Below are 24,439 nucleotides of genomic sequence, written 5' to 3'. Positions count from 1 at the left end.
TTCTAGTCTTGGCTCTGACACTCCCTGACTTGATTCTGCAGCTCACTTGAAATGTCAGAGTGGCAATGTCCTTCCTTATCTGTGAAGTGAGTTTGCCTCATTTATCGGCCCTGCCCTCTCACTCCTCTCCATTGATAGGTTATTGTTACCATCAAGTGACTGGAGATGGGAGTCAGGGGTCAATGGCAACTACCAGGGAAGTCTGGGGCGCTGTGGTGCAAGAACAGAAATGTAGCAAGAACCTGGGAATGGACTCAGGGTGGGCAGTAGGCAGGTGCCCTGTTGTTGGCCTGACCATGGCCTTCACGTCTGCCCCAGGCTCACCGTTGCCGGAAGCTGGGTTTTTGCTTCAGGCCTCTCCTCTTCTGACTCCACATCTTCCTGTCCTAGGCTGAGACTCCGGACTGGAGCCTGAAGCTGCAGTAGGTGGGGTAGCTGCTCCCTCTATATTCTTTGCTGTAGAAACAATCAACCGTGGCTCAAGGGTATGTTCCGGCCACGACCCCTGCTGGGCCTTCTCTGGGGACAGAGATGGTTTCCCTTGATTTCCTGCAGCCTAACCCCTTACCTTCATGCCCTGCTAGGGGCCCAGCTCAGCCCCTCCCAGGCCTGATGACAAGCCAGTAGCTAATAAGAAAGACATCAGAAGCCAATCACTTGCCAGCTCTTTCAGGAGCCTCTGCTTACCACACTTCTGTCTCCAGCTCTTCTGGGTCATAGCTGAGGTCAGGGCCTCGCTGAGACATGGCCCAGCTGAGGGAACATCTCCCTTGCCAGCGGCCTAATGGGGACTGACAGCGGAGGGCTTGTGAGGCAGCCAGATCCCGCAGGAGGTTGGCTGCTGCCTGGCAAGGCCTGTGGAGGCTGGTATTTCCGAAGCTGGAACTTCCTGCCCAGTGGTCACGTGCACTCAGGCCCAAGGAGACTCAGATTTGGCTACTCAGACCCCAGTTCAAACCTCTGGGGCAGTTTCCTAAGGAGGGGACAAGGGAAGAGAGACATTGTTTCGGCTACAGGAAAACACAGCAGTAGCTGGGCTGCCTTTGAAATGGGCAAAGATGGGTGAGAAGGAGAAGAAATAGATCATCATTATGTAACTGACATGTACTAAACATATAACAACAAGCTGTGTAATCTAGCACTATTCTGAATCCAATATTAATATTTAATCCTATCTATGATCCCATGAGGTGGTGGGGTCATTGTCATTCCCATGGATCGATGATAAACTGAGGCAAAGGGAGGTTAAGTAACTTGCCCAAGTCTTCACACAGTTGAGTGATGGAACCAGGATTTGGATCCAGGCACTGTGGCCCCAGAGAGGTTGCTCTTAAGTGTTCATCATCTTATTTGATCCTGCCGATCCTCTTGGCAGTCTTATTCCCACTCTTCAGAAGCTAGAGAGACTCAGATTTTACATAACTTGTCCAAGATTCCACAGGAGTAAGTAGTAGAGCTGGTATTCAAACCCAGGTCTAACCTGACTCAAAACCTTTGTTCTTTTCACTAATCCAGGGCAAACCACAGACCTCAGGCCAAATCCAGCCCACCACCTGTCTTGTAAATAAAGCTACTTTTATGCTACAACAGGAGAGTTGAGTACTTCTGACAGAGACCTTTACAGAAAATGTTTGCTGAAACCTACACTAAAAACGTAGAATGGGTGAAAAGTAGCAACTCCCACTCCTGTCTATCAGCAGCTGCCTAGAAAGGTAGTCATTCACATTTTAGTGTGAATTCACCAATCACATCTGTGGTCGCTCCCTGAGAGTATATCATAGAGTCAAAAACAGAAGGGGGGACTTCCCTGGTGGTCCAGTGGTTAAGACTCCACCCTTCCACTGCAGGGGGCATGGGGTTCCATCCCAAGTCAGGGAAATAAGATCCTGTATGCCACGCAGTGCGGCCAAAAAACCCCCCAAACAAACAAACAAAAAACAGAAGGGACTTTACAGAATCACCTAATCCAACATTTTCATTTTACCGATTGGAAAGCTAAGGTTTAATAACAGTTGCCAGGAAAACAGATGAGATATTGGATCTGGGGTGGATTAAAATGAAAAGTCAACATAATGCAGGGCGATGGAGATTTAGAAATGAACTCTGTTGTCATACTAATTTCATTTGGGGTGAGGACACAGAGAGATGCCACGTACTATCGGAAGAAAGAGGCCCCCAAAGGTACTATATACCTGTGAGTCTTCAACATTTGAGAATCTGATGAATGTATCAATTCTCTCTCCCAGAAAGGTAGACACAAACTCATGCACACAAAAATTTGCGATTCATTTCAGAAGGTTCTGATATTTCTGAAGCCTATCCATGAACACTTTGTGTTAATAACCCCTGACCCATTGCACAGATGAACAAATTGAGGCCTAGGGAGAGACTCCACATATCAGGGCCTTTTGGAAGGAGATAAAAATGAACCTCTATCTCTCCAAACATAGGACAGGAGTGCGATTAAAATTGGGACATTTCAAAAGCCCACCAGTTTCTTAAAGTGAAGCCCACCTGTGAGGCTTCTCCAACTACATTTGTCAGCCTAGGGGACAGAGTGGCAGCCAGCCCCCCAGAAGAGCTGCCCTTTCCCCCTCTGCCCCAGGCTCCCTCCTCTACTCCCGCAGGGCCCCTTATTAAATGTCTGCAGGCGTGAGGGGAGGGCTGGAAGCAATGTGGCTGCCTTTTGTTTGATTCATTATAATAAACCCTAACTCCAATTCTGGAGGTAAAATTTAAATGATCAGATGATAATACCCCCTCTGGGATGTCTGCCCAACTCCAATTCAACAAGCCAAACCCACCCTGACATCTTTGGCATAAATGTATTTGACTTTCCCAATGCTGCTGTGCAAGGTTGGGTTCATGGCTATCCAAAAAAAAAAAAAAAATTCCATAAGCTCCAAATGGAAGGGACCTTAGAGGTATGCAACCCCCTCTCACAGCCCTACCTGACACTGAGTTCCCTCTACAACCTCCCTAAGAGACATCACTGGGGTGCTCACTACTTCCGGCACCATCCCATGCTCTGTTTGGCCTCAATTCAGCCCTGGGGCCCACCACCCACTCCCTGACAGCCTTTACATACTTGAAGACATAGACCGAATTGTTGCTTGTCAATACCTCCCTTATATTGGTGTCACTGTCTATCTGCTTACTTGCGTTAAAAATAACAATGTAAGGTCACACCTTCCCCAAACAATACAATATAGCACTAAGGCCCTAAGTGTTAGTGTATCCCTCTTCCCAGAAAACTGCACACAAGTGCTAAATTGCACATTCATTTCCATCCAACTGGAAGTTCTGATGCCCTTGAAATTCAGCCCTAGAAACGAAAAAGCAAAACTACTAACTTGGTATCCACTTTCTACTTAAATAAAAATGTGTCAATCTCAGAGCTAGGATTACAGATTTAACTCCCCCACAGTCTTCCGTTCCATAGGTTATCAAACGAGTTGTTTGGGTGAAAGGTGGGCCACTATGACCAGAAGCTCTACTTTACTAGCTGGAGGCTGATCACAGAAGACCCATTGGACTTAATTTGTAGCATTTTACCTTCACGCCAGAAAGAATTCCACTACCAGATACATGGCACAGGAAATATCCTTTATTATTCTGTACACTTAATTTTCCATGAAGAGAACAGCTTTTAAAATAAACGCACACCAGATATAGAAATCTGCATGACATTGGAACAGTCCATGACACAGGGCGCCACTGAAAGAGTCCTTATTTACACAGAAGTGGAGAAACAGAGGGATGAGGGCGGGAACCCCAAAAGCAACTTCACATTCACCAGAATTTTGGTGACTTCTATGATCGCAGCTATAGCCATGCTGCACATCGCAGAGAGCTGTGGATTTTGGGACTCATAAGAGCATGAAAACTTACCCTCAAATTCCGCAAAACAAAAGGGTTGGATTTATTGTTTAAAATACCAAGTGTTTCTGACATCAGTTGAAGAAATGTTGTCGAAAGAGGAACTACTGAATGTCCAGAAAAATCATAGTTCTGATACGTCTCTGCTCAGTAGTAGGTTATTGGTCACTAGATCATTCTGGAAAGTCCTACAGTAAACCATGTGCTTCCTTCATTGTAAATTTACAACAATAACATTGTTACGGAGACAGGAAATTTTTTTTACTGGATGGGACCTTTGATCTCTGATCCAACCCTTGCTTTTACAGACAGAGAACTCTGAAGCCCACGGAGGTGGAGCCCCTCTCCCCAGGTGACCCAGTAAGACAGCCGCAGACCCAGGTCTGTGCAACTCTAAATGCTGTGCTGTTTCCCCCACGCCACACTCCCTCTCTGTTCTTCTCCCTTCCATGGCTTTCAAAGGAAATAAAGAAATGAAATGAGCTCAGTGGGCTTCTTACTAAGAAATGACATCTTTGGTAAGAATGTTCGGTCTCACATTAACGGGATCATTTGGCAAGAGACTGGCTCCCACCTGGGCCGGAACCCCTCTGAGAATTAAGGCAGCTTTGAGGACCTTTATTTGGCACGATATTTGGCAAGAGTTGGCAGGTCCCCTTCTCCTCTGTCTCATTCGCATCTAGAATGAAGACCGACTCACAGGTTGACACTAAATGTTATAATTAGACATTGAGTAGATGTTAACGGGATGGTATTAAACAGATATTTTTACACTTCATGGAAAATAATAATTCTTTAAAAAATCTGGTAAAGTATCAAAAGTGCTCTATACAGTACACAGGAGCACCCTTATCCCGGATAACCTCTACTATCAAAAAAAAGGCCTCAAATAAGAAGTCAAACATTACTTATGATAAAGCCCATGCTCCCTCTCCATCAAGTGTGAGTGAAAGGTGAACCCAGAAGGTCTGCCAGCACCTCCTCGAAAATGTCCATGGGTGTCCCGGGTCCCCCCATCTCCAGAGCCCCTCCCCAGGCTCGGGAGCCAACTTCCCCCGCAAGGCAGCACCACTGGGTTGGTTGGTGTTGGTTCAGCTAGCACCGCATCTCTGATTTGCCTTCGGACAAATGTCTGGAGGCAGAAGGGCTACGTGCAGTTGGCAAAGCGCAAACGTCAGGCTCTCTCTGAAGGGTGCCCCTGATACACAGGCTTTTCTGACTCATTTCTGCCAAGTAGACTCAGCTTTTCACAACCCGCTGTTCCCTAGAGTGACTATTTTCATCAAAGGAGAGCAGCTAAATCATTTCCTCTCTAGCAACCAGCTAGAGGAGAATAAATGACATCCCCCCACCCCCCTTCTTCCAACACATTGTTCTTTTGCTAAGAAATATGCCTTGGCCACTTGACTGGATGGATTTTTGTTTATGTTTAATGACAGCCCTGGGTCGGGTGAACCATATTGTGCTGGGAATTTCAAAGTGCTCTCAGCCGAGAGTCAGGGGCTCTGACTTGAGGGTCCAACTGGATCCCTTAGTAGCTGGGGAACCTTGAGCAAGAATGACTGAAATGCTGGACCTTGGTTTTCTCACCTGGAGAATGGGGACACAGAAGCCAGCCCTGCAGTACTTGCTGGGCGGATGGGAGTGAACGTGGATGAAAGTGCTTTGTTAAAAACAAACAAACAAACAAAAAAACTGTCACACCTAGGGAGGAATTATCCTTCACGGGTGGATTCAGTCACTTGTGAGGCCAAATTCCATCAGTGACGGGTCACCTTGCTCTCATTCCCAGACCCCTACCCGTTTGTTCCACTCTGTTGGATGCTCCCAGGCCCCATCTTTTTCAGGGTCCAAGACACCTGCCACTTGGGCTGTCTCAGATTTTGAACTGAACTTTTTATATGGAAAGATCCAAAGTCTCCTGATTTTCCTACTTTTCTTTAAAGAATGACATAAGGACCCTGTCCCTGGGAGAAAACCACCTCCCTGCCCCCAGCCGGCCCATCTTCCACAGACTGCATGATCAATAGATTAGGGTCAGTGACACCCCACTTTCCCAAAGCACCTTTGGATATGTGTCACCCTCTACTCCCAGTGGAAATGATGTGGCCTTTTTTTTTGCCCAAGATACTGCAACAGGGGCTCCCACAGTCAGGACGATAACCCACAACTCTAGATTGCCAATGAGAGCGTAAGAAACTCAGACCATAAACAGAAATTCCAAATGGATGCCACCGACTTACCAAACTACAAATCGCTTCTCTGAGTGAGCTGAGACTAGCTACCAGCACCACCAGAGGGCACCACTTATAAGTTTGTATCAGAAATCAACCTGAAATTCTCTACAGCCGCCAACCTGCTCCGTCAGTTGAGACTATTCTCCCCTCAACCTGAGTGACCGGGGTGCTATATGCTTGGTTCCATGCTGCCCTCCACGGTGCAAAGTATGGCCCATGAAGAGAGACAAAGGGAGTTTTCAGGGCCCACTCCCCATCACTCGAGACTCCTGGTCCGGGCTGGGTGGGATTCCCAGGGACAGGCTTTGCAGGTGTCTGTGAACAATACAGAAACAGACAGCCTGTCGGCTGTGCCCTTGGACACCCACCTGGCCCCGTGAGGACAGCAGAGGATCCTGTAGCGGAGACACGCAGCTGGCCTTGCTGGGTTCCTGTCCTGAGTCCCCCAGGAAGGTCTCAGGAGCCACAGGTAGGTTCCTGAGCTCCGTGCATCTGACAGAGCGAGACCCGCATGTGGTCTCTACAGACTTGTCTGCTTCTTCTGCAGAAGCCACTCACTGCGACACCCATAGCTCTGGACCCTCTGAGTGCCAGAAACCAGAAGAATATTCCAGAACACACACAAATCAAACCCAGGTCAACCAGAGTGAAAACTAATCTATGAAGATTTCTGCTCACGATCCCCCAGAGCTTCTATCCACGGACTTCAGAACAGCGACAAATATCCCCAAGCTCCCCAACCCAGGTCCAAACAACAGAGCACTGACCGGGGCAGACGAGAGAGGCAAGATCTCTGTACCTCCCAAACTCAGCTGGGCTTTTTATTTGTGTTTTGGTTTTACGGTGTCTGACCAAAAAGCAACATCCTCTGTCTCATTTGGTGGACTGAGGATTTCTTCTGCGGCCCAAAGTACCAGCAAACGAGGTGGGGAGTTCTGCCCGAGCCCGTGGACGTCAGCTCGGGCCGGCTCCCACACTGGGTGAGACTTCCTCAAAACTAAAGAGGTTCAACAGAAGTCATTTTTTCCTGTTCCCTCCTCTCCTCTTCTCCCACAAGGCTTACCAATCCAAGCTCACAGCCCTCAGGCCAGGTGAACAGAAGGTGAACGAAAACCAGGTCACTAAATCAGTTGTAACTTGGAAAAGAGGAAGAGGGGGGTCGGAGAGGAATCCCCGGACAGTGTCTGGGGTGGTAGGAAGCCTTTGACCTGAACGTTGGTGCAGCAGGGTTCCTCCTCGGGGTCAGATTCAGATGGCCAGCCAGTGTTCCAACTGCAGAGGAAGACAGCAAGGCTGTTAGGCCAGGGCCAGGGCAGGCAGGGACCGAGGGACAAGGGCCAGCTGAGAAGGGCAGTAAGACATATGGAGGGGCAGAAAACACAGCTGCTTCCTTCAAAGACCCGGAGAACACGCAGGCCAATCCCCTAATAGTCACTGGCACCCAGAAAGGGCAAAGGAACCTTCACAAAGTCACACAGTATGTCTGAAGCAGGGGGGGCTCACCGGGACCCTCCTGGCTCCCCCACCCCCATATTTTACAGGGGAAAAGGGTAGGACTCAGGTCAACACGTTACTGATGTACCTACAGTGCTTCCTTCAAGATAAGAAATCCTCAGCCTAATTTGGGGATACTCTGTGGTCACAACTCAAAGAGGGAGAACCGAGTTTAGGAAAGTCTGGGCATTTGGTATCTCAGGACCAAGGAGTGGAGGGGCAGGTGAAAGCTGGTAGAAGGCAGAAGACAGGCCTCTCTCCTCCGTTCGTAACATCACACCCCCAGGGGCTATAGCCCACAGCTGCTCTGGGTTTTCTGGAGTGTGGTGTGTGGTCTTGCCTCGCCCCCGCCCCGTGGTCCCCATCAAAATGGTCCAAGCTGCACCTACTTGGAACTGCCTGACGTCCCTCTGGGCCACCAGGTGATGCTCGTTCTCTGGGGTGATGCCATAGGCCAGTCTCTGTGAAACGACGGAGAAGGGGAGGAGGTCTCAGCTTGGCCCAGGGACACCCTTCCAGCAGCCCAGAGGACACCACACATCAGGGCCACCTGCTATTTGGCCCTGAAGTGTCACATGGACAGCAGGAGAGGTTCGTACAAGACACTCCCCACCCTGGTTTGTGGAGCTGCTTGGTTCACTTTGAGACATTCATCCAGTGAATGTTTATTGAGTCAATGACTGTAGTCACACACTGGCCTAGGCCCTGGGGATCCAGAGCTGAAGGTCACCCACACATTCTGCTTTGGGGGCGCTTACAGCTCATGGAAGGGGCTGACACTGAACAGAAACACACACCGGCAATTTTACAACCACGATCGGAGTCAGTGCTGCAGAGGTCAAGTTCAGAGCACAATGAGAACTCAGTGATGGGACCTCAGCCCTGCCTGGGGATTGGGGCCGCCTCCTTGGGCTGTAGACACAGGGTGGACCCAGGGAATGTGTCTGGAATCAATGCCTGATCACTAGAGGGGGATCCCAAAGCGTGGAGAATAAAAAGCTCAAAGCAGGTCCTGGTTCCACGTCCGGGATGAGCTCACGGAACACGGGTCCTCCCAGTGACCCAGAGGCTCCTGGACTTCGGGATTTCACGGACAGGAAACACGTCACAAGGGGGAGGGGGTGGACACAGCCCTGCCTGGGACCCTCTGCCCTAAGTTCCTGTACAGCTCACTCCTTTACGTCCTCCTGTGTCTTTCTGTCCCCTCATGAGAACATGAGCTCCGGGGAGCGTGTCTAGGGCTGAGCATACTGCCTGCCCCGTACAGATACTCAGTAAATATCTGTGAAGGAAGTGGATAAAGGAATGAAGGGATGAGATCTTTATAAGTAAGGACATGAGGAAAAGACTATCACCATTATTTATAAAAGAAAGGGCATTTAACAACCAAAGTACAGGAAAGACATAATTTTAGTTAAAAGGCAGATCATGCGTATATGTATCTGCAATGTACACAGGTCAAAGAAGAAAATGTATTTTGGAAATCTCTGGTTTAGGCTGATCAGGTATCAGGTTCACAACAGAAGCAGGTGAAAGCCAAGATACAAGGTCACGGTGAGTTTGGATGGGGAGAGTGGGGGACATCTGGGGACATGACAAACCTTAGGAGGTGGGACACAGGAGTGGGCACAGTTAATGCAGATTAACTGCTCCTTAGGGGAATGGAGGGCTGAGCTCCTCACATAAACAACGGTAGGAACAGAGTGGGAGCACACAGTGCATATGACGTTCAACACGAGAGCAGGTGCCGCGTGGTGACCATCTACCGTGTGCCAGGTGCTGTGCCAAGCACTTCCTTTCACCTTTCAAGGTCTGTATGATTACCCCAGGTCACAAATGTGGAACCTGAGGCTTGGGGGTAAATAACGTGGCCAATGTGGCAGGTCCGTCTGACTCTAGATTCCGTGTCCTTCTGTCTCCCTCTTTCACCCCAGCGGGAATGACTCGGGATGCCCCCTCCCGTGCTGTCCCCCACCCTCCCCCAGGCTCGGCCCAGAGCTCACCTCGCGAAGGGAGCCCCGCGTGCTGAGGAACTTGTAGACGATGTAGGCGGGCACCAGGACCATGGAGGAGCCCGCGATGCCCCACCCGACCCAGTTGGCCCAGAGTGGGAAGATGTAGTCATCGTAGGTGAGCGGCTTGAAATTGATGATGCTCACGACCACCACAAACTGGGGGGAAGGGGCAGAAGGAAGAGGGAGAGAGACAAGGAGAGGGGAGAGAGAGGGAAGGAGGTGGGAGAGAGGGAGAGGTGCAGAGAGGGACCAGAGGGAAGTGAGGACCAGCGTGTGAGATGGATGCAGGAATGGAGAAGATAAGGAAGGAGGGAGATGGAGAGAGAAAGGAGGAAGAATCCAAGTAAGGAAGGATAACAAAAAGGAGACAAAGAAACAGGAGCAATACAAAGAGGAGAAGACTAGAAAGGTGACCTTGGAACTGAGTGGTGGCACAGACAGCCCCCGGCCCAGACCTGGCCCCAGGCTGGCGACCCCGCTCATGTGCAGCCTCCTGGGAATCAACAGGGCAGAGCATCCTGAGCATCTGTCTGCGTGACCAGGGCCCTGCATCCCAACCTCCTCCCCTCAGAAGCAAAGATCCCCACCCCCACCCTCACCCCAGACACACAGCACCCCTCCCCCGAGGATGCCCAACCCCACACTACACACCAGGAGGAACGCAGGGCTGACAAACTTCCAGCAGAGTCTCCAGTACAGGCCCGGCTTGAACCCCATCATCTGCTGGATGTCGTTGCTGAACCTGTCCACACCTGCGCACACACAGGGCAGGCCCATCACAGCGGCCCCTGCAGAGCCTGGGGCCAGCCCTGCTGCCTTCCCAAGAGGGTCTGTCCCCAGGTGGAGAGCAGAACAGTTATCTCCTAAGACGGGGATACCCTGGAACTTAGGAGACCTGGGGACAGGCACTTGGCTGGTTCAGAACAGGGGAGAGAACACACTCAGGGGTAGCATTCCCTTGTAGGTGCCGCCCCAATTCCTTTTTCAGAGGGAAAACCAGGGCTCGGGGAGGGGAGGGGACTTGGCCCTGGTTACACAGCCAGGGTGGCCTGACTCCAAAGCCCAGCTCTTTCCTCCCGCTCCCTCTCTCTTAAAACACTGATGGCTGTGTATATAGAGCTTTCCCCGACTTTAATCTGGTAGAAGAGACCAGACTCTTTCCAGTGAGTAGAAAAGAGCGAGTGACACATGGGGAAGAAATGAACAATGACAACACATTTCACTTTCTACCACGTTCTCCCCATTCAGCTCTGGAGTAAGGTTCCCAGAGAAGACAGAGGACACTCAGTTACATTTGAATTTCGGAGAGACAACAAAAGTCATTCTAGTTTAAGCAATTTCATGCAATATTTGGGACATATACTAAAAAAAATGATTCATTACCTGAAATTCAAGTTTAACTGGATGTGTTTTATCCCAGATTTGCTAAACCTGGCAACCCTACTCTAGAATGAATTACATGGCTTGAGGAGCAGCGGCTTCCTCTGAGTTCCTCTCTAACAGCTGACACTGATGCCTTTGGGGCCTTTGTGTCCTCCTTTTAAAGGGAGCTCATGCAAAGGTGAGCTGAGGGCTGGGAGAGCTGCGTCCAATAAGCAACTCATTCAACTCTGGCATCAGCCAGTGACTGCCCTGGAAATGGACAGCCCCTTTGCACCTCCAGGTGAAAAGGCTCCAGAAGCACACGGGGCCCGAGGCTTTGCCACATGCTCAGGACCCAGCACGTACCATAAAACCAGGAGACGCCTATGGCCTCCATGAGCACAGCAAACAGAATGGAGGTCCCCGCCGCAAACGTGTCCAGCAGGGTCAGCACGTATATTCCACCCTGGGGCATGGACAGAGAAAGTCTGAGGCCATGATGGATAGAAGTGGCTATCAACTGTTACATCCATCAAAATTTAGCTGTCCCCTGTCCCGCTCACTCAGAACTCACACCCACCCCCAACACAGGTAATGGCGTTTCTGGTGCTACTGTGTTGCTGCTATGTATTCTACGTATTCACTGGGTCTGAGGGTGGGGACTTCAGCCAGTAAAAAGCAAGATGGATTTTATCAATGAAAAAAAAAATGTTGCCTGCCGTATCAGTAAACAAAAGATGTTGCAGCCATCACATTATAGCCGCCGCTCTGAAGGTGAGCTCTGAGGGAATTCAGGATAGAAACAGGATGCCCGCCATCTAGCAGTCAGCAAAAAGCTCGGATACTGGCCCTAGATAGCTGAGGTCCATATCAAAGGAATGATTTCAGTGAGCCCAAACTCTTGCATCTTCCCATACACGGAAAAGCACGAAATTCCTTAACTTGAGATGTCTGGTTTTCTTTAGTCAACAGTAATCTTTTGATGTAACAACTACCTGATCTTTGCTGCAAAAACTCACGTATCCTGGCTCCTCCCTTACCTCTCTGGAGCAGTCCCTCAGAGCTATCTGAGATGCTGTGTCCCAGGCTTAAGTCCTCAGTTTTGTCCACCGAATAAAACATAATTCTCAGCTTTCAGGTTGTGCACTTTTTTCAGCTGGCAGTTTAAAATGGACTTTTGCTGCCCCCCCAAACCAACAAGCAGTTGAAAGATTTGTCTGGATATCCTCAGGCTCAGAAGGGACAGATAACAATGGGGTGTAACCCTAGGGGACTGGGCCACGGAGTTCAGGATACCAGGCACTGCCATGGTTCCCCTGAGCTCACCCTAGCCCTACCCCCCAGCTTCAAGTCTGGGAATATCTGGCTGGATTGAAATGCAGCCTCAGAAGCCCCAGGTGACCCAGAGCCCAGCCCCCCTCACCTTGGTTATGCAAAACAGGGCCAGAAGGAAGGTTCCAAAGGAGACACCAAATGTGAAGAGTTTCCGGTGTCGTTTCAGGACCTGGAAGTCGTCGGCCAGGCCCGTGATGACCGCCTCCATGCCTCCCATCTGAAGGGAACCAGGCAGGTGGGACACAGGGGTGAATGAAAAATGTTGTCCAACATGTCAGCAAACAAAGGATGCTGCAGCCATGAAGCCATCAGCCACGACCGCTGCCCCTGCAAAGGGGCACCTGAGGGGACTCAGGATGGGAAAGAAAGGATACTGGCCCTAGATAGCTCAGGTGCATATCAAAGGAATGATTTCAATGAGCCCAGACTCTTGCATCTTCCCATATATAGAAAAGCGCTAAATTCATTAACTTGAGATGTCTGGTTTTGTTTAATTAACAGTCATCTTTTGATGCTCTGACCACCTGGTCTTTGCTGCAAAAACTTCTACATATCCTGGCTCCCCCCTGACCTCTTCAGAGCAGTCCCTCAGAGCGATCTGAGAGGCTGCCTCCCAGGCTTGAAGTCCCCAGAAAGTCTGCCAACTGAAACATAATTCTCAACTTTCAGGTTGTGCATTTTTTGGCTGCACCACGCACATGCGGGATTGTTAGCTCCCCAACCAGGGAGTGAACCCGTGCCCCCTGCAGTGGAAGCTCGGAGTCTTAACCACTGGACCACCAGGGAAGTCCCAGGTTGTGCATTTTTTTTCAGTCAACACAGGAGTGAGGGACTCTCTGAACCCCAGTCTCAGGCCTCCTGGATCCCTTGGATCTCCCGCAGCCCTGGACTCATGAGCCCTGGAGGCTGCCTTGCTTCTCTAGAGAAATCAGCAAGTCCTCCCTTCTCCCCATCCTCTCACCCCACTTCTGCCCTGTTCTCAACCAACCTCAGAACTCAGAAACCATGTGGGAGAGGGTGAAGAGTTAACTCCTGTCTCCCCCTTATCAACAGGAACCTGACTCCTGTCCACTCACTCAGCCTGAGTGGATGCCTATGAAATACCATGGGAAGAGTGGTTGGTTAGAGAACAAGAGTTCTAGCCACGCCCTCTCTGAATTCAGTTTCCCATCTGTAAAAGGAGAGTATTGGGCTGGCTTATCCCAGGTCCCTTCTAATGTAGAGTTCCACGATGCCAAGTAGGTTTCTCTTGGTTCTTGGCTTTGGCCTAAATCTTGCCTTTCTGAGCGAGTACTGATTTCCTTGTTTGCATCTAAATAAGGTCTTGTGCAAACAACTACTGATCAGGGGCTTGAATGGGGGGGAGCTTTAGACTGAGTAGTGTGTGTGTGTATTTAGGGGAGGGAGGGTCAGGTCTAGTGGTGTCTGTGGGGGGATGGTATCCCCAGCAAGGTCACTCACTGAGCTGTCAATTCCCAGAGCCAGGAGCATGACGAAGAACACGACAGCCCAGAACGTGGATCCTGATAGGGTGGAAATGGCTTCTGGGTACAGGATGAAGACCAGGCCAGCTCCTGTAAGAAACATCAAGGACCTCATTAATAGCTGGGACTGTTGGTCTGAGCTGCAGATGATAGGAGAGCATTTTGAGGCCCAACAAGCCCCAGCCCAGCCCCATGATATTGGGGCAGTCACGTGTAGATGGAGCAAACCAAGGTCTAAAGATGACTGACGAAACCAGCTCCAGCCTGAGCTCACCTAATGCACCAAGAGGCTGACCTCAAACAGCCACGCCAGGGGGCAGTGCCTCTCCTGGACCGCTACAGGCAATGGGCCTCAAACCCCACCTCCCGCACCCCATGAGGGATCCTCTTACTCTCAGAACTTCGTGATTTTCAGAGTCTATCAGAGGCAGCCCCTCCCCAAGTCTCGGCCTGTTTGTGGCCATAAGAATATGAGAAGCAGCGGGGAAGGACACGAGCTGGTTGAACAACTTCAGTCGCCTGAGTCTCAGCTTTCTGATCTTTAAAGTGGGTCTATTAACACTTGCCTAGTGACACTGCAAGAACTAAACCAAGATACGTCAAGTGCTTAGCACAGGGGCTGGTACAGAGTCAGTGGTCCAAAATCTATCTGGTCTGGCCTGACTGAGAAGACGATTCTGCCTGGACTTCCTACTGATGGCCTCAAAGAAAGTGGGCAGCTGGGAAAGCTCCGTGTCCAGTCCTCTCAGTCCCACAGCCACAGGAGAACTGCTAAGAAAGGGGTGAGTTTTTCAGCCCCCTCCTCCTCAGTGGGCGAGTCTGCCCACCCACCTTCAGTGGCAACATCCTCAATGTTGACCTTGTGTTCGTGGGCCATGTAACCAAGGATGGAGAAGATGGCGAACCCAGAGATGAAGCTGGTGACACAGTTGATGGTGCTGGTGAGCAGGGCGTCCCTGAGGGAAAAGAAAGCACTGTTAGTTCAAGTGGTCTGACTCTCCCCAACCCCGCTTATGGACTGCCGGACCGTCTATGGAATCCACGGCTTCAAATGCCAACCCCCTCTTCAGCGTCCCTGCTGCCACATGGACCCCCCAGCACCCCACCACCACAGGGTCAGAACCTGTAGGTGCAGAAAATAGGTCAGCAGCTTCTGGATGAAACACTTTGATACCAGAGCCTGATATCAAACTCTTGTTGGGAAATCGAGTCACCAGCCTCCTTCCTCAACCAACTTTCTGTGGCTCCCCAGTGCCTCTCAACTTTTCACCCGGGCATTCAAGAGCTTTGCTGACAGGACCCAACCTTCTTTCCAGGCTTATTTCCCATGACTCCCCAACATGTACTCTCTGAGCAAACCAGTCGACTTGCTGGTTCACAAACGTACCACGTCCCCTGGCTTTGCTCATGCTGTAAGTTGTCCGCTCGCTCTGTGTCTGCCTATCGCAACCCTAACTATCTTCCAAGGCTCACCTCAAACGCACCTCTATGCTCTTGCTGATCCCCCAGCAGATGGCTGATTGCCCCATTTCCTTAGCCCCCCTAAAGCCTGTCCCACTGGTCTGCATTCATCCTACTCTGTCTTGTACCAGGGAGGTTATGATTCTGTCTTAAGCCTTTGATAGAGAAGGATGGAAGCAGCCCCATCTGTGCCCATGTCTGAAGCCCTCACAGCACTGGGGCTGCGGGAGGCAGCATTAAATGCTTACAGGACCAGATGATCTAGAGCACGGTCTTCTGACTCTATGGCACTGAGCAGACTTCTCATTCTGCTGTGTGGTCTTGAGCTCTGACCCTGCCAGGCCCTCACCCCTCAAGCAACCAGCCTGGATATTCCAACCTTGTCTGCCCGGGCATCAGATGGACAGACAGGCAGTGCTGGCTGCTCTGAAAGCCACACAGTTCCCCCCTGTCCCAGCTACCCACCCTCATGATATCCCAGTGTTAGTGGCCTCAGCTTTCCCAGCTCCTCACCCTGCATCTATTTGGGAGGTGTCCTGAACTGACATATGTTCATCAGGACCCCCATAGGCCACGTCGGAGTTCACAGAACGTGCAGGATGGTCTACTCTGCTTCATTTCACAGGGAAAGAAACCCAAGAAGAAAATTTGACTTGTCCCAGACCAGAGCCCTCTCTCCCATCCCTGCAAGGGTTGATTCCCAGGATTTAGAGCTTTCCAGAGCCCCAGGAAGGATCTTACCTATAGCAGTTGTTGTCAAATTTGTTGTAGCTAGCAAATGCAATCAAGACACCAAATCCAGCACCCAAGGAAAAAAATATCTGAGTTGCAGCATCAATCCATACCTGAAATGGGCAGATAAAGGCCATCACCCTCTGTTTCCACAGAACTGGACTACCTCACTGCTCCAGAAGGGCTGGGAAGCCCCAGGGACGCCCTAAGACCTGAGGAAATGAGGTCTGAACTAGAGACGGGGAGCCACGCAACTCCTGCTCTCCTGCAGCCTGTACAAAATCACTGTGGAGAGAGGCTGGGGTCTCTCTAGCACCTCCCAGCCTTGGGTGGTCATGAGTGAGCTCACCCCAGAGGAACTCACTGGCTCAATTTGACATCCTGATTTTCAAAGAAAGTTAATAAACAAAATGTTCTAGGCTAGAATGTGGATAGGGCAAGGGCAAAGGGTTATGACTATCTCAGGGGTTATGGAGACAACATCTTCAGAAAGGGGTAATGATTCCTAGTAGCTTCTACCAACCCATAGACAGTGGTGACTCCTTGGTGGCCAATGGGGTCTACTTCCTTCATCTTTTGGATGATGAGACTGCATGGCTGGAAGCCCGGAGATCTGAGCTCCTCTCCAACCTCTCAGCCTCATGGTCTTGCCCTGGTCAATTTCACTGTCTATATCTCAGTTTCCTCATCTGTACACTGGGGATAATTTTACCTAGCTCACCAGGAATAAGCCACAATTCGGATTTGTGAGACTTCTGTCATCTCCCCACGCATGCTATTCTAGACTTCCCCTGCTTTGTAAGCAAAGGGTGTAATGAGAGAAGCAATCTGGCGGAGGAAGATAGATCTGCTCCCTGAGATGGCACTCAGGCTGAGTTTCTACTGTCCAGAAAGACTTAGGATATTTAAACAATGCAGAACAGATAGAACTCTGACTTGCTTCACAATTTACAAGGCTGTTTCATGTCTTACGCTCTGTTATTTTTCTGACAGTTATTAAGGAAGTAGGTTTTTCTCTTGGTTACTGGGCTATAACACTGAGTTGTGCTGGGACAATGGGAGGTGTGTACTGGGAGGCGTCCGTCCTAATCCTATGTTGATCTTGCCTGCCAGGATGATTATGGGTTCAAGTAGAGCGTGGGGAAGTCTTTGGGGATTATGAGGGGAAATACTGAGGTGTGGTCACTGAGGCAGACGCGAGGGAGGAGGCTGGAAATCATCTCAGCTGTGATTTGAAGATGCTCAAGGCACTAGGAACCTCTAAGATTGTCCCTGCTCCCAGCCTCACCGCGCTACTTTGGACGCCACTCCACATTCACCCCGCCTTCATTGTAATCTCTACCTCTGGGCAGGACAGTGAGCTCGAGGGGCTGCGAGGGGAGAGTCAGCAGGGTCTGGTCTCCCTGTGGCTGATGCTGCTCCTTATGCCAACATCACAGATGGTACCAGAGGCCAGGGTTGGAGACCAGAGTAGAAATAGGGCTAGGGTGGCTGGGGTGAGGCTGGGGCCACGGCACAGGGCAGAGGTAAGGACCCAGGACAGGGTATTGCTTTCCTTGAAAGGAGGGGTCTGCAAAGGCCACTCAACAGAACCACAGATCCCAAGCCATCAGAGCCGGACAGGCTCACGGAGACTGTCAGGTGCAAATCAAATTGGCCTTGGTCAGGTGGAGAAGCTGCAGCCCAGAGTGGGAAGGATCCATCCCAGGCTACGCAGAGCTGGGACCAGAGTTTCTTCCACTGCCTGCACCGAGACCCCTCCCCAACCCGGGCCCAAGGGGGGGTGGTCACTGGGCACTGACCGTGGCCTCTTTCAGACGGTAGAAGTCGATGTGCAGGTAGGCGTTGATGCCATTGGAAGCGCCGGGCAGCGTGATGCCGTGGACCAGGAGCACAAACAACACGAGGTAAGGCAGCGTGGCCGTGATCCACACCACCTGGCGGTGGACAAGCTCGCAGTGAGAGCCTGACTCTGCTGCCAGCGGGGTGGGGGGCTGGCGGGGGGCAGCCAGTCACACCCTCCCCACACCTTCCTTCACACAGTGCACGGGCTAGAAGCTCCACCTCCAGGCCAGGCCTGGGGCACTCCAGGACAGAGTGGACAGACCAAGGCTGCACCCAATGAGAAAGTCGGCACCCTGGGGTCACCGCTGCCAAGGAAGCCAAGGGCAGTGAGGACGCAGACTCTCCTGGTGCCCAGCGCCTCCTGCTCTACAAGCTTCCTGCGCTGACTTGCCCCAGGTGGAACTAGCACCCTCACCTTTACGCCCTCCTTCCTCCCTTCTCTCCCCCTCTCGTTTACCTTCATGCAAGTGTATCCTCCTAAGCTCACCGCCCAGGGAGGGATGTGGGCCGAAAGCAGAATCCCTGGCTGCTCTTTATTTGGGGATGGATTTAGGGCAAAGACAAACTGCCTCGTCCAGAAACCCATAAGGGAAGAAACTGTCCCCAGACTGAAAAGAGACACCAGCCCAGCCTGCCCACGATGAAGAAACAGAGAAGAGAAGTGGGGAGAGGAGAAGGTTGCGTAGGCTTCCTCGCTGTGCCTTCTCACCCGACTATACAGTAGACTACTCTGGGGGAAGTTATAGACAAAAATGTCCAAGTTCAGACTCCATTTTTGGACTTTCTGATTTAATTGGTCTGGGATGGGGCTTGCATTCCATGCTTTAAAAGCTCCCTCAGGTGGATGCAGGGGACAAAGACAGATGAGGATCACTTACTGAGCAATTTCCATCTGCTAGCCCAGCAGTGAGGACCTCTCACCCCATCCTCCCAACTGCCCTGGAGGCGGGCAGGATCAGGAACTGCCCTCATCTTGCGGGTGAGGACACTGTAGCTTAGGGGGCATCATTCATCCCGAGGTCACCCGTTAGGGAACGATGGTGCCTGGACTCCAACCCAGGTGGTCTGACCACAAAGCCACGTGCTTAATCACTCACGCTACTGCATATCTGAGACCCAGGTTCAAGTCCCGGCTCTGCCAAGACGGCTGTGAAACCCTCTCCCTCTCTTGGCCTCAGCCTCCCCATCTGTACAAGCAGGCTGGAGTAGGTGGCTTTGGAGAACCTTCCAGATCAACATTTAGGCGTTCGGTACAGGCTTGTAGCTGCTAAGTGCTGGTTCAGCCAACGCCTGTGAGCGGCGGGTGGGCAGACAGGACTCCAGGGCGGCAAGCGGCAGTGTGTGCACACGTGCCCGACGCCCTGGGGGCTGGCTGACCTCCACCCTCTACCCTGAGGTGGTCGGTGGGCCAGGGTCACAGAGTGTGTGGTCTGCGGTAACCCCTTTCCCTGATTCAGACTGTACCTCGCCCCCCAGTGTCCCAGCTGTGGAGCCATCTTCCCAAGAACAGAGCCTTCACCGGCCAAGACGGGAAGTGTGAACACTTGCAATTCATTTCAGGCCGGCTCTGTGGCTTTGGCAGCCTGCTAAGAAAAGATCCGTGTCCTGTTCCAGACGTAGTCTGGGAAGAAATAAGCAATGCTCTTGGTTTTCTCATGAGCCAGGGTATAAAAACAATTAAAGACAGGACACAACAATGTCCTGCATGAAGTTCCTTATTCTAGAAAGCCCCTCCCCATGGAGTGCAGGGGTCCTCGCCTACTCTGGAGGCAAAACGTGGGCAGGGACTTCAGACGACAAGTTTCCATCTGCGGGGGGCTTCCTAGGGCAACACTCCTGCCCCACTCGTCATTACACTCCTCAGGGGAGGGCGTGAGTCCTCCTCCTCCAAAGGTGACTTTGCACAAAGAAACGGAGCATGCGAGGCTCCACTCCTTTTCTCTTTAGCATCAGTCTCCCCATAGACAACTCAGGCCTGCTCCAGCCAAGTGCTAAACAAGGCGGGGCAGGCTGTACCCCTTTGGCGATGGCTACAGGAAGCTTAATCTTGGGGTGTAATATTAGAAGCCTGTGCTGGCCCCTCACCCAGGCCGGCAGCAGTAGTAAAGCTCATACACCTTCTGCAGCTCTGCTGCCTGCAGAGGCCAGGAAAGCCCTGCTCCTGATACCCAGCAGAGGCGCAGAGAGGCTGGACAAGGCTGGCCTGGGGCTTCTGTAGTTTTGCTTGCAGCTCCTTCCACTGAAAACCCTTTCCCTCTGCCCCATCTCTACCTGACCTAGCCCAATGCCACCTTCGCCATGGTCTTTGCAGACCCTCTCAGTCTGAAGAGTTCCTTCTTCCACTAATGTAACATCTTATGCTTCTTGGACCATGGGCACTCATGGTAAGAAAAACCTTATTTATCGAGACATATGGGTTGCTATAACTGAAACACAAAAATTCCACAAGACAGCTCTAACTTTAGTTTGTGCAATGCATGCTGTTATTATCTAGACGATTTCATTTTGAAAAATTGTGGTGACCCACTAAATTGATTTAATGACAGTTGAAAACCCCACAGTTTGTATCTCAATTAAAGTGCAACCTACCTGATGTAAAACTGTCTTCAAGGTAAAGTTAAGTTTTTTAAAAAGCAAGATCTATAATAGTGTGTATAGTTTGTGACCATTAGTGTTTATTGAAAGGGGGACACACATATGTCTCTGAATGGAGATGCAAGAAACTAATAACATTGACCTACATCTACCTGGCTATAACACACATAATACTACAATCAATTGAATCTGTCTTATTTCTTCTTGCATCACTAGTACTAGCATCAAGCCTGGCACATAGTAGGTATCCGTAAATGTTTAACGAGTTGAATTCAAAAGAACACTTAATGAAGTTCCCCAAACTTATTTACCCACCTGCCTTTCTTCCTGTCTTCCCTTCTTTCCTCACTAGTCCGTCAATAAATATTTACTGAAGACCTACTATGTGTCAGGTGTTGGGATGGTTGTGGTCCTAGCCTGGTTTTGCTCTATCTTAGAATTCCTCCAAGCCCTGGTCTGCATTTCATTTGGGTTCTTCCTTGGGGCAGATACCATGTCTCCAATACGCTGATAGGAAGTTCCACTTCAGGCTCTTGTCAAATTTCATTGCTGTTGGTTGCTGGTCCCCTGTCACTATCTTTGCTATCTATGGCATAACCAAGACTTTAGGAGAACCAGAGAGAACCCTGATGCACCCCACTTTTCAAAATCAGTTGCCTAGGGCTTCCCTGGTGGCACCATGGTTAAGAATCTGCCTGCCAATGCAGGGGACACAGGTTCGATCCCTGGTCAAGGAAGATCCCACATGCCGTGGAGCAACTAAGCCCGTGCGCCACAACTACTGAGCCTGCTCTCTAGAGCCCGTGAGCCACAACTACTGAGCCCGCGTGCCTAGAGCCCATGCTCCGCAACAAGAGAAGCCACTGCAATGAGAAGCCCATGCACCACAAGGAAGAGTAGCCCCTGCTTGCCGCAACTAGAGAAAGTCCACGCGCAGCAATGAAGACCCAACGCAGATAAAAATAAATAAATAAAATAAATTTAAAAAAATTCAAAATCAGTTGCCTAATGAAGCTTCTCATAAATTCATGCCTACCTGATTATTGTTGCTTTGTAACCCCCAATGAACATACACACTGTGTGTTCCACACTGACTCTGGGCTTTACCACAAGACTTATCTTGTTCATTGGGACAATAGCAAGCATGATGGAAACAGAGACTGGAAGAGCTACTTGTACATTGGGGCTTGTCTGCTTGGAACATGCTCTTGGAACTCAGCCATCATGCTGTGAGATACCCAAGCTACAGCGCAAGGCTATATGGAAACCACCCAAGGTGCTCTGGTTGACAGCTCCAGTTAAGCTCCCAGCCAGTACCAACTGCCATCCATGAGTGTTAGCCATCTTGGAGGTTCCAGCCCAGTCAAGCCCCCAGACATGTAGCTCAGGCAATATCACATGGAGCAGAAGAACCACCTTGCTGAGCCCAGTCAACCCACAGAATCATGAGAGGGAATAAAGTGGTTGTTATTTCACGTCTCTACATCTTGAGGTATTTTGTTACACAGCGATAGCTAACCAAAACACTGGACAGTATAGTTCCCAGCTACAGCCTCTTTAATACAGCCAAGCTCCACATGGACCCATAGGATCCAAATGGAGCTGTTGTTCTCATGATATTCCTCAGGCTCAGAATCAATGTGGGCTATGACCTGAGTATACTCCACCCTGAGGTGCTGACTACGGGGGGCAGTGTCACCTAAGTCAGAATGCCAACTCTGGCAGGCTCTCCTAGGTCATCGAACCCTGTGCTCCTCTCTCCAGGAAACGTAGACCCTTGCGAGCACTCCGCACTGTGTCAGAGGATGCCCCAGGATTCATCTAGATATCTTCTGAAGCGTTCTCATCTACTCAAAAATTCAGAGGTGGGAACAATCAATTTTATAGTGAAGGAAATGGTTATATGCTAGAGAAGGCTGCAATATTTGCATGCAGTTTTAGTCCAGAATTTAAGATTTATCAAACACATGTCAACAGGTTGCTCTGGGCTTTTTCCAGAGACCCTTGGGGTGTCCCATTCCCTGGTCTCTGCTATTAGGGAGGCTTTGGTGGGAAAGTGTGAAGAACCCTGATCCTCTTGCACTCCCTCATCCTACTGCTGGGGAGTCCTGGGCTTAGGGAAGGGAGGGGATTCATCTAAAGTCTCTAGCAAGCCAGTGGCAGAGCTGGGGTGCAAACCCAGGTTTTGTACTTCTAGCACCACCTTTTCTTTTCACCAACTACCTGTTTATAGGTAGAAAAAAACATCTTTTTTGAGGCCAACCTCCCAACTGAAAGAGAAACAAAGATATTACCTTTCCTGATGTCTTCACTCCTTTCCAGAGGCTAAAAAACAGGACGATGACGACGACGATCAGACAGAGCAAGAGCTGCCACTGGGGCAGGCCGATGTCATGAATCCCACTACTCTCATGAAGGTGCAGGACGCCACGCCTGCGGGGAGGAGAGGGGAGCGGACCGGGGAAGATGGTGTCGTCAGGGAGGATGACCAAGGCCTCGACCACAGGCCAGTCCTCCAAAGTGCACGTTGATGGAGACAGGCCCTGGGCTGCCCCGGCTACAGCCCTGCATCATTTGGACCTGCCCTGCACAGTCATGGCCTGTGTCCAGCACCTCCCTGCCCTGGGCCAGCAACTCATCTGGGGAGACGTCCCCACCCAAGGCTGCTTTTTTAATGGTAACAGAAGCTTTCAACATAACAAATATCTCTTGAGTGCCACCTGCAAGCCAGGTCCTGGGGAGATGGTGGTAAATAAACAGAGGAAAGGTCTCTGCCCTCATAGCACTCATGGTCTAAAGCAGTGGACACTGGAACATTTGGCAATGGCTGGAGATGTCTTTGATTGTCACGACTTGGGTAGGAGACATCTAGAGGACAGAGAAGTGGGACATCCTATGATGCACAGGACAACCTAAACATCCTATAAGGCACAGGACAGCCTCCAAAATTCCCATGTTGCTGAGGTTTAGAATACCTGGTCTAGAGACTGAGATAAGAGTAAACTTTTCTCCTATTTGGGAATATCTACCCCAACTAAAGGTATGTGTATCCTCTGCTTTAGCAATTCCACTCACTCCTGGGTATTTGCCCAGTAGAAACATGTACATATGTTCACCAAAAGACATGGTCTAGAATGTTCATAGCAGCATTATTCATAACAACCCCAAACTGCAAAATAAATATCTATAAACAGTAGACTACAGGGACTTCCCTGGTGGTCCAGTGGCTAAGAATCCGCCTTGCAATGCAGGGGATGCTGGTTCGATCTCTGGTCGGGGAACTGAGATCCCACATGCCTTGGGACAACTAAGCCCGTGCGCCTCAACTAGAGAGAAGACTGCACACTGCAACGAAAGATCCCGCATGCTGCAACTAAGACCCAATGCAGCCAATAAATAAATAACTAAATAAATAAATATTAAACAAAACAAAACAAAAACAGTAGACTACATAAATTATGATATATTCATAAATTGGAATATTATATAGCAACTAGCTCTGTATGGATGAATCTCACACACCTAATTTCGTGAGAAAGAAGTCAAAACTGAAAGAGGACTGCTGGGGGCAGGTGACAAGGCTGTGGACAAGTAGGTGACGGCTCCAGCCACATGGAGCTCCTGGGTGACAATAGCGGGTGCAAACATTCCCCATCTTGAGCCTTTTTCCTCTTCAGTAAAATGGCTCTCACGAGGCTTACATTGCAGAATGTGAGACAGTGCCTAGAACCCAGGAAATGCTCAGCGCCAGTGGTCATTGTAACTATCATTCTGATTGAGTCCCAGCCTTCAAGGAGCAGCGGGCATTGGCAAAGAAGCTAAGGAGTGCCCAGAAAACTCAGCCAAGGGAGTCAGTGTGGCGGGCTCCAGGGAGGGGGTGGCTGGTGCCTTCTCTGCGGGCCTGTGGGAGAGCCGGTGAGTTGAGAAGGGGTGCCCAGGTGTGGTAGGGGCGAGATGGGGAGAGGGAGGTGGGTGGTGACAGGCAAACAGAGGAGTCTGC

The 24,439-nt window shown here is 50.5% G+C and overlaps 1 protein-coding gene across 1 annotated transcript in view; it reads right to left on the bottom strand.

Annotated features, from left to right (window-relative positions):
• Positions 1 to 6,001: 6,001 nt before the first annotated feature.
• The window catches only part of SLC6A2 (solute carrier family 6 member 2), a 39,584-nt gene continuing 21,146 nt past the window's right edge, over positions 6,002 to 24,439 (bottom strand). Inside the window, exons 5-15 of the mRNA XM_036833967.1 lie at positions 22,734 to 22,872; positions 17,802 to 17,936; positions 16,009 to 16,112; positions 14,638 to 14,762; positions 13,784 to 13,896; positions 12,411 to 12,539; positions 11,354 to 11,453; positions 10,277 to 10,377; positions 9,614 to 9,781; positions 8,000 to 8,071; positions 6,002 to 7,388 (exon numbers count right to left, since the gene is read on the bottom strand). Of these exons, the coding sequence (XP_036689862.1) occupies positions 7,365 to 7,388; positions 8,000 to 8,071; positions 9,614 to 9,781; positions 10,277 to 10,377; positions 11,354 to 11,453; positions 12,411 to 12,539; positions 13,784 to 13,896; positions 14,638 to 14,762; positions 16,009 to 16,112; positions 17,802 to 17,936; positions 22,734 to 22,872 (1,210 nt within the window). The 3' untranslated portion in view covers positions 6,002 to 7,364. The remainder of the gene's footprint in view (positions 7,389 to 7,999; positions 8,072 to 9,613; positions 9,782 to 10,276; positions 10,378 to 11,353; positions 11,454 to 12,410; positions 12,540 to 13,783; positions 13,897 to 14,637; positions 14,763 to 16,008; positions 16,113 to 17,801; positions 17,937 to 22,733; positions 22,873 to 24,439) is intronic.

This window comes from Balaenoptera musculus, chromosome 19 (genome assembly GCF_009873245.2).
Source record: "Balaenoptera musculus isolate JJ_BM4_2016_0621 chromosome 19, mBalMus1.pri.v3, whole genome shotgun sequence".
NCBI classification, from domain to species: Eukaryota; Metazoa; Chordata; class Mammalia; order Artiodactyla; family Balaenopteridae; genus Balaenoptera; species Balaenoptera musculus.
The sequence above is the reverse complement of the archived record's forward strand: the minus strand, read 5'-3'. Positions and strand labels throughout refer to the sequence as shown.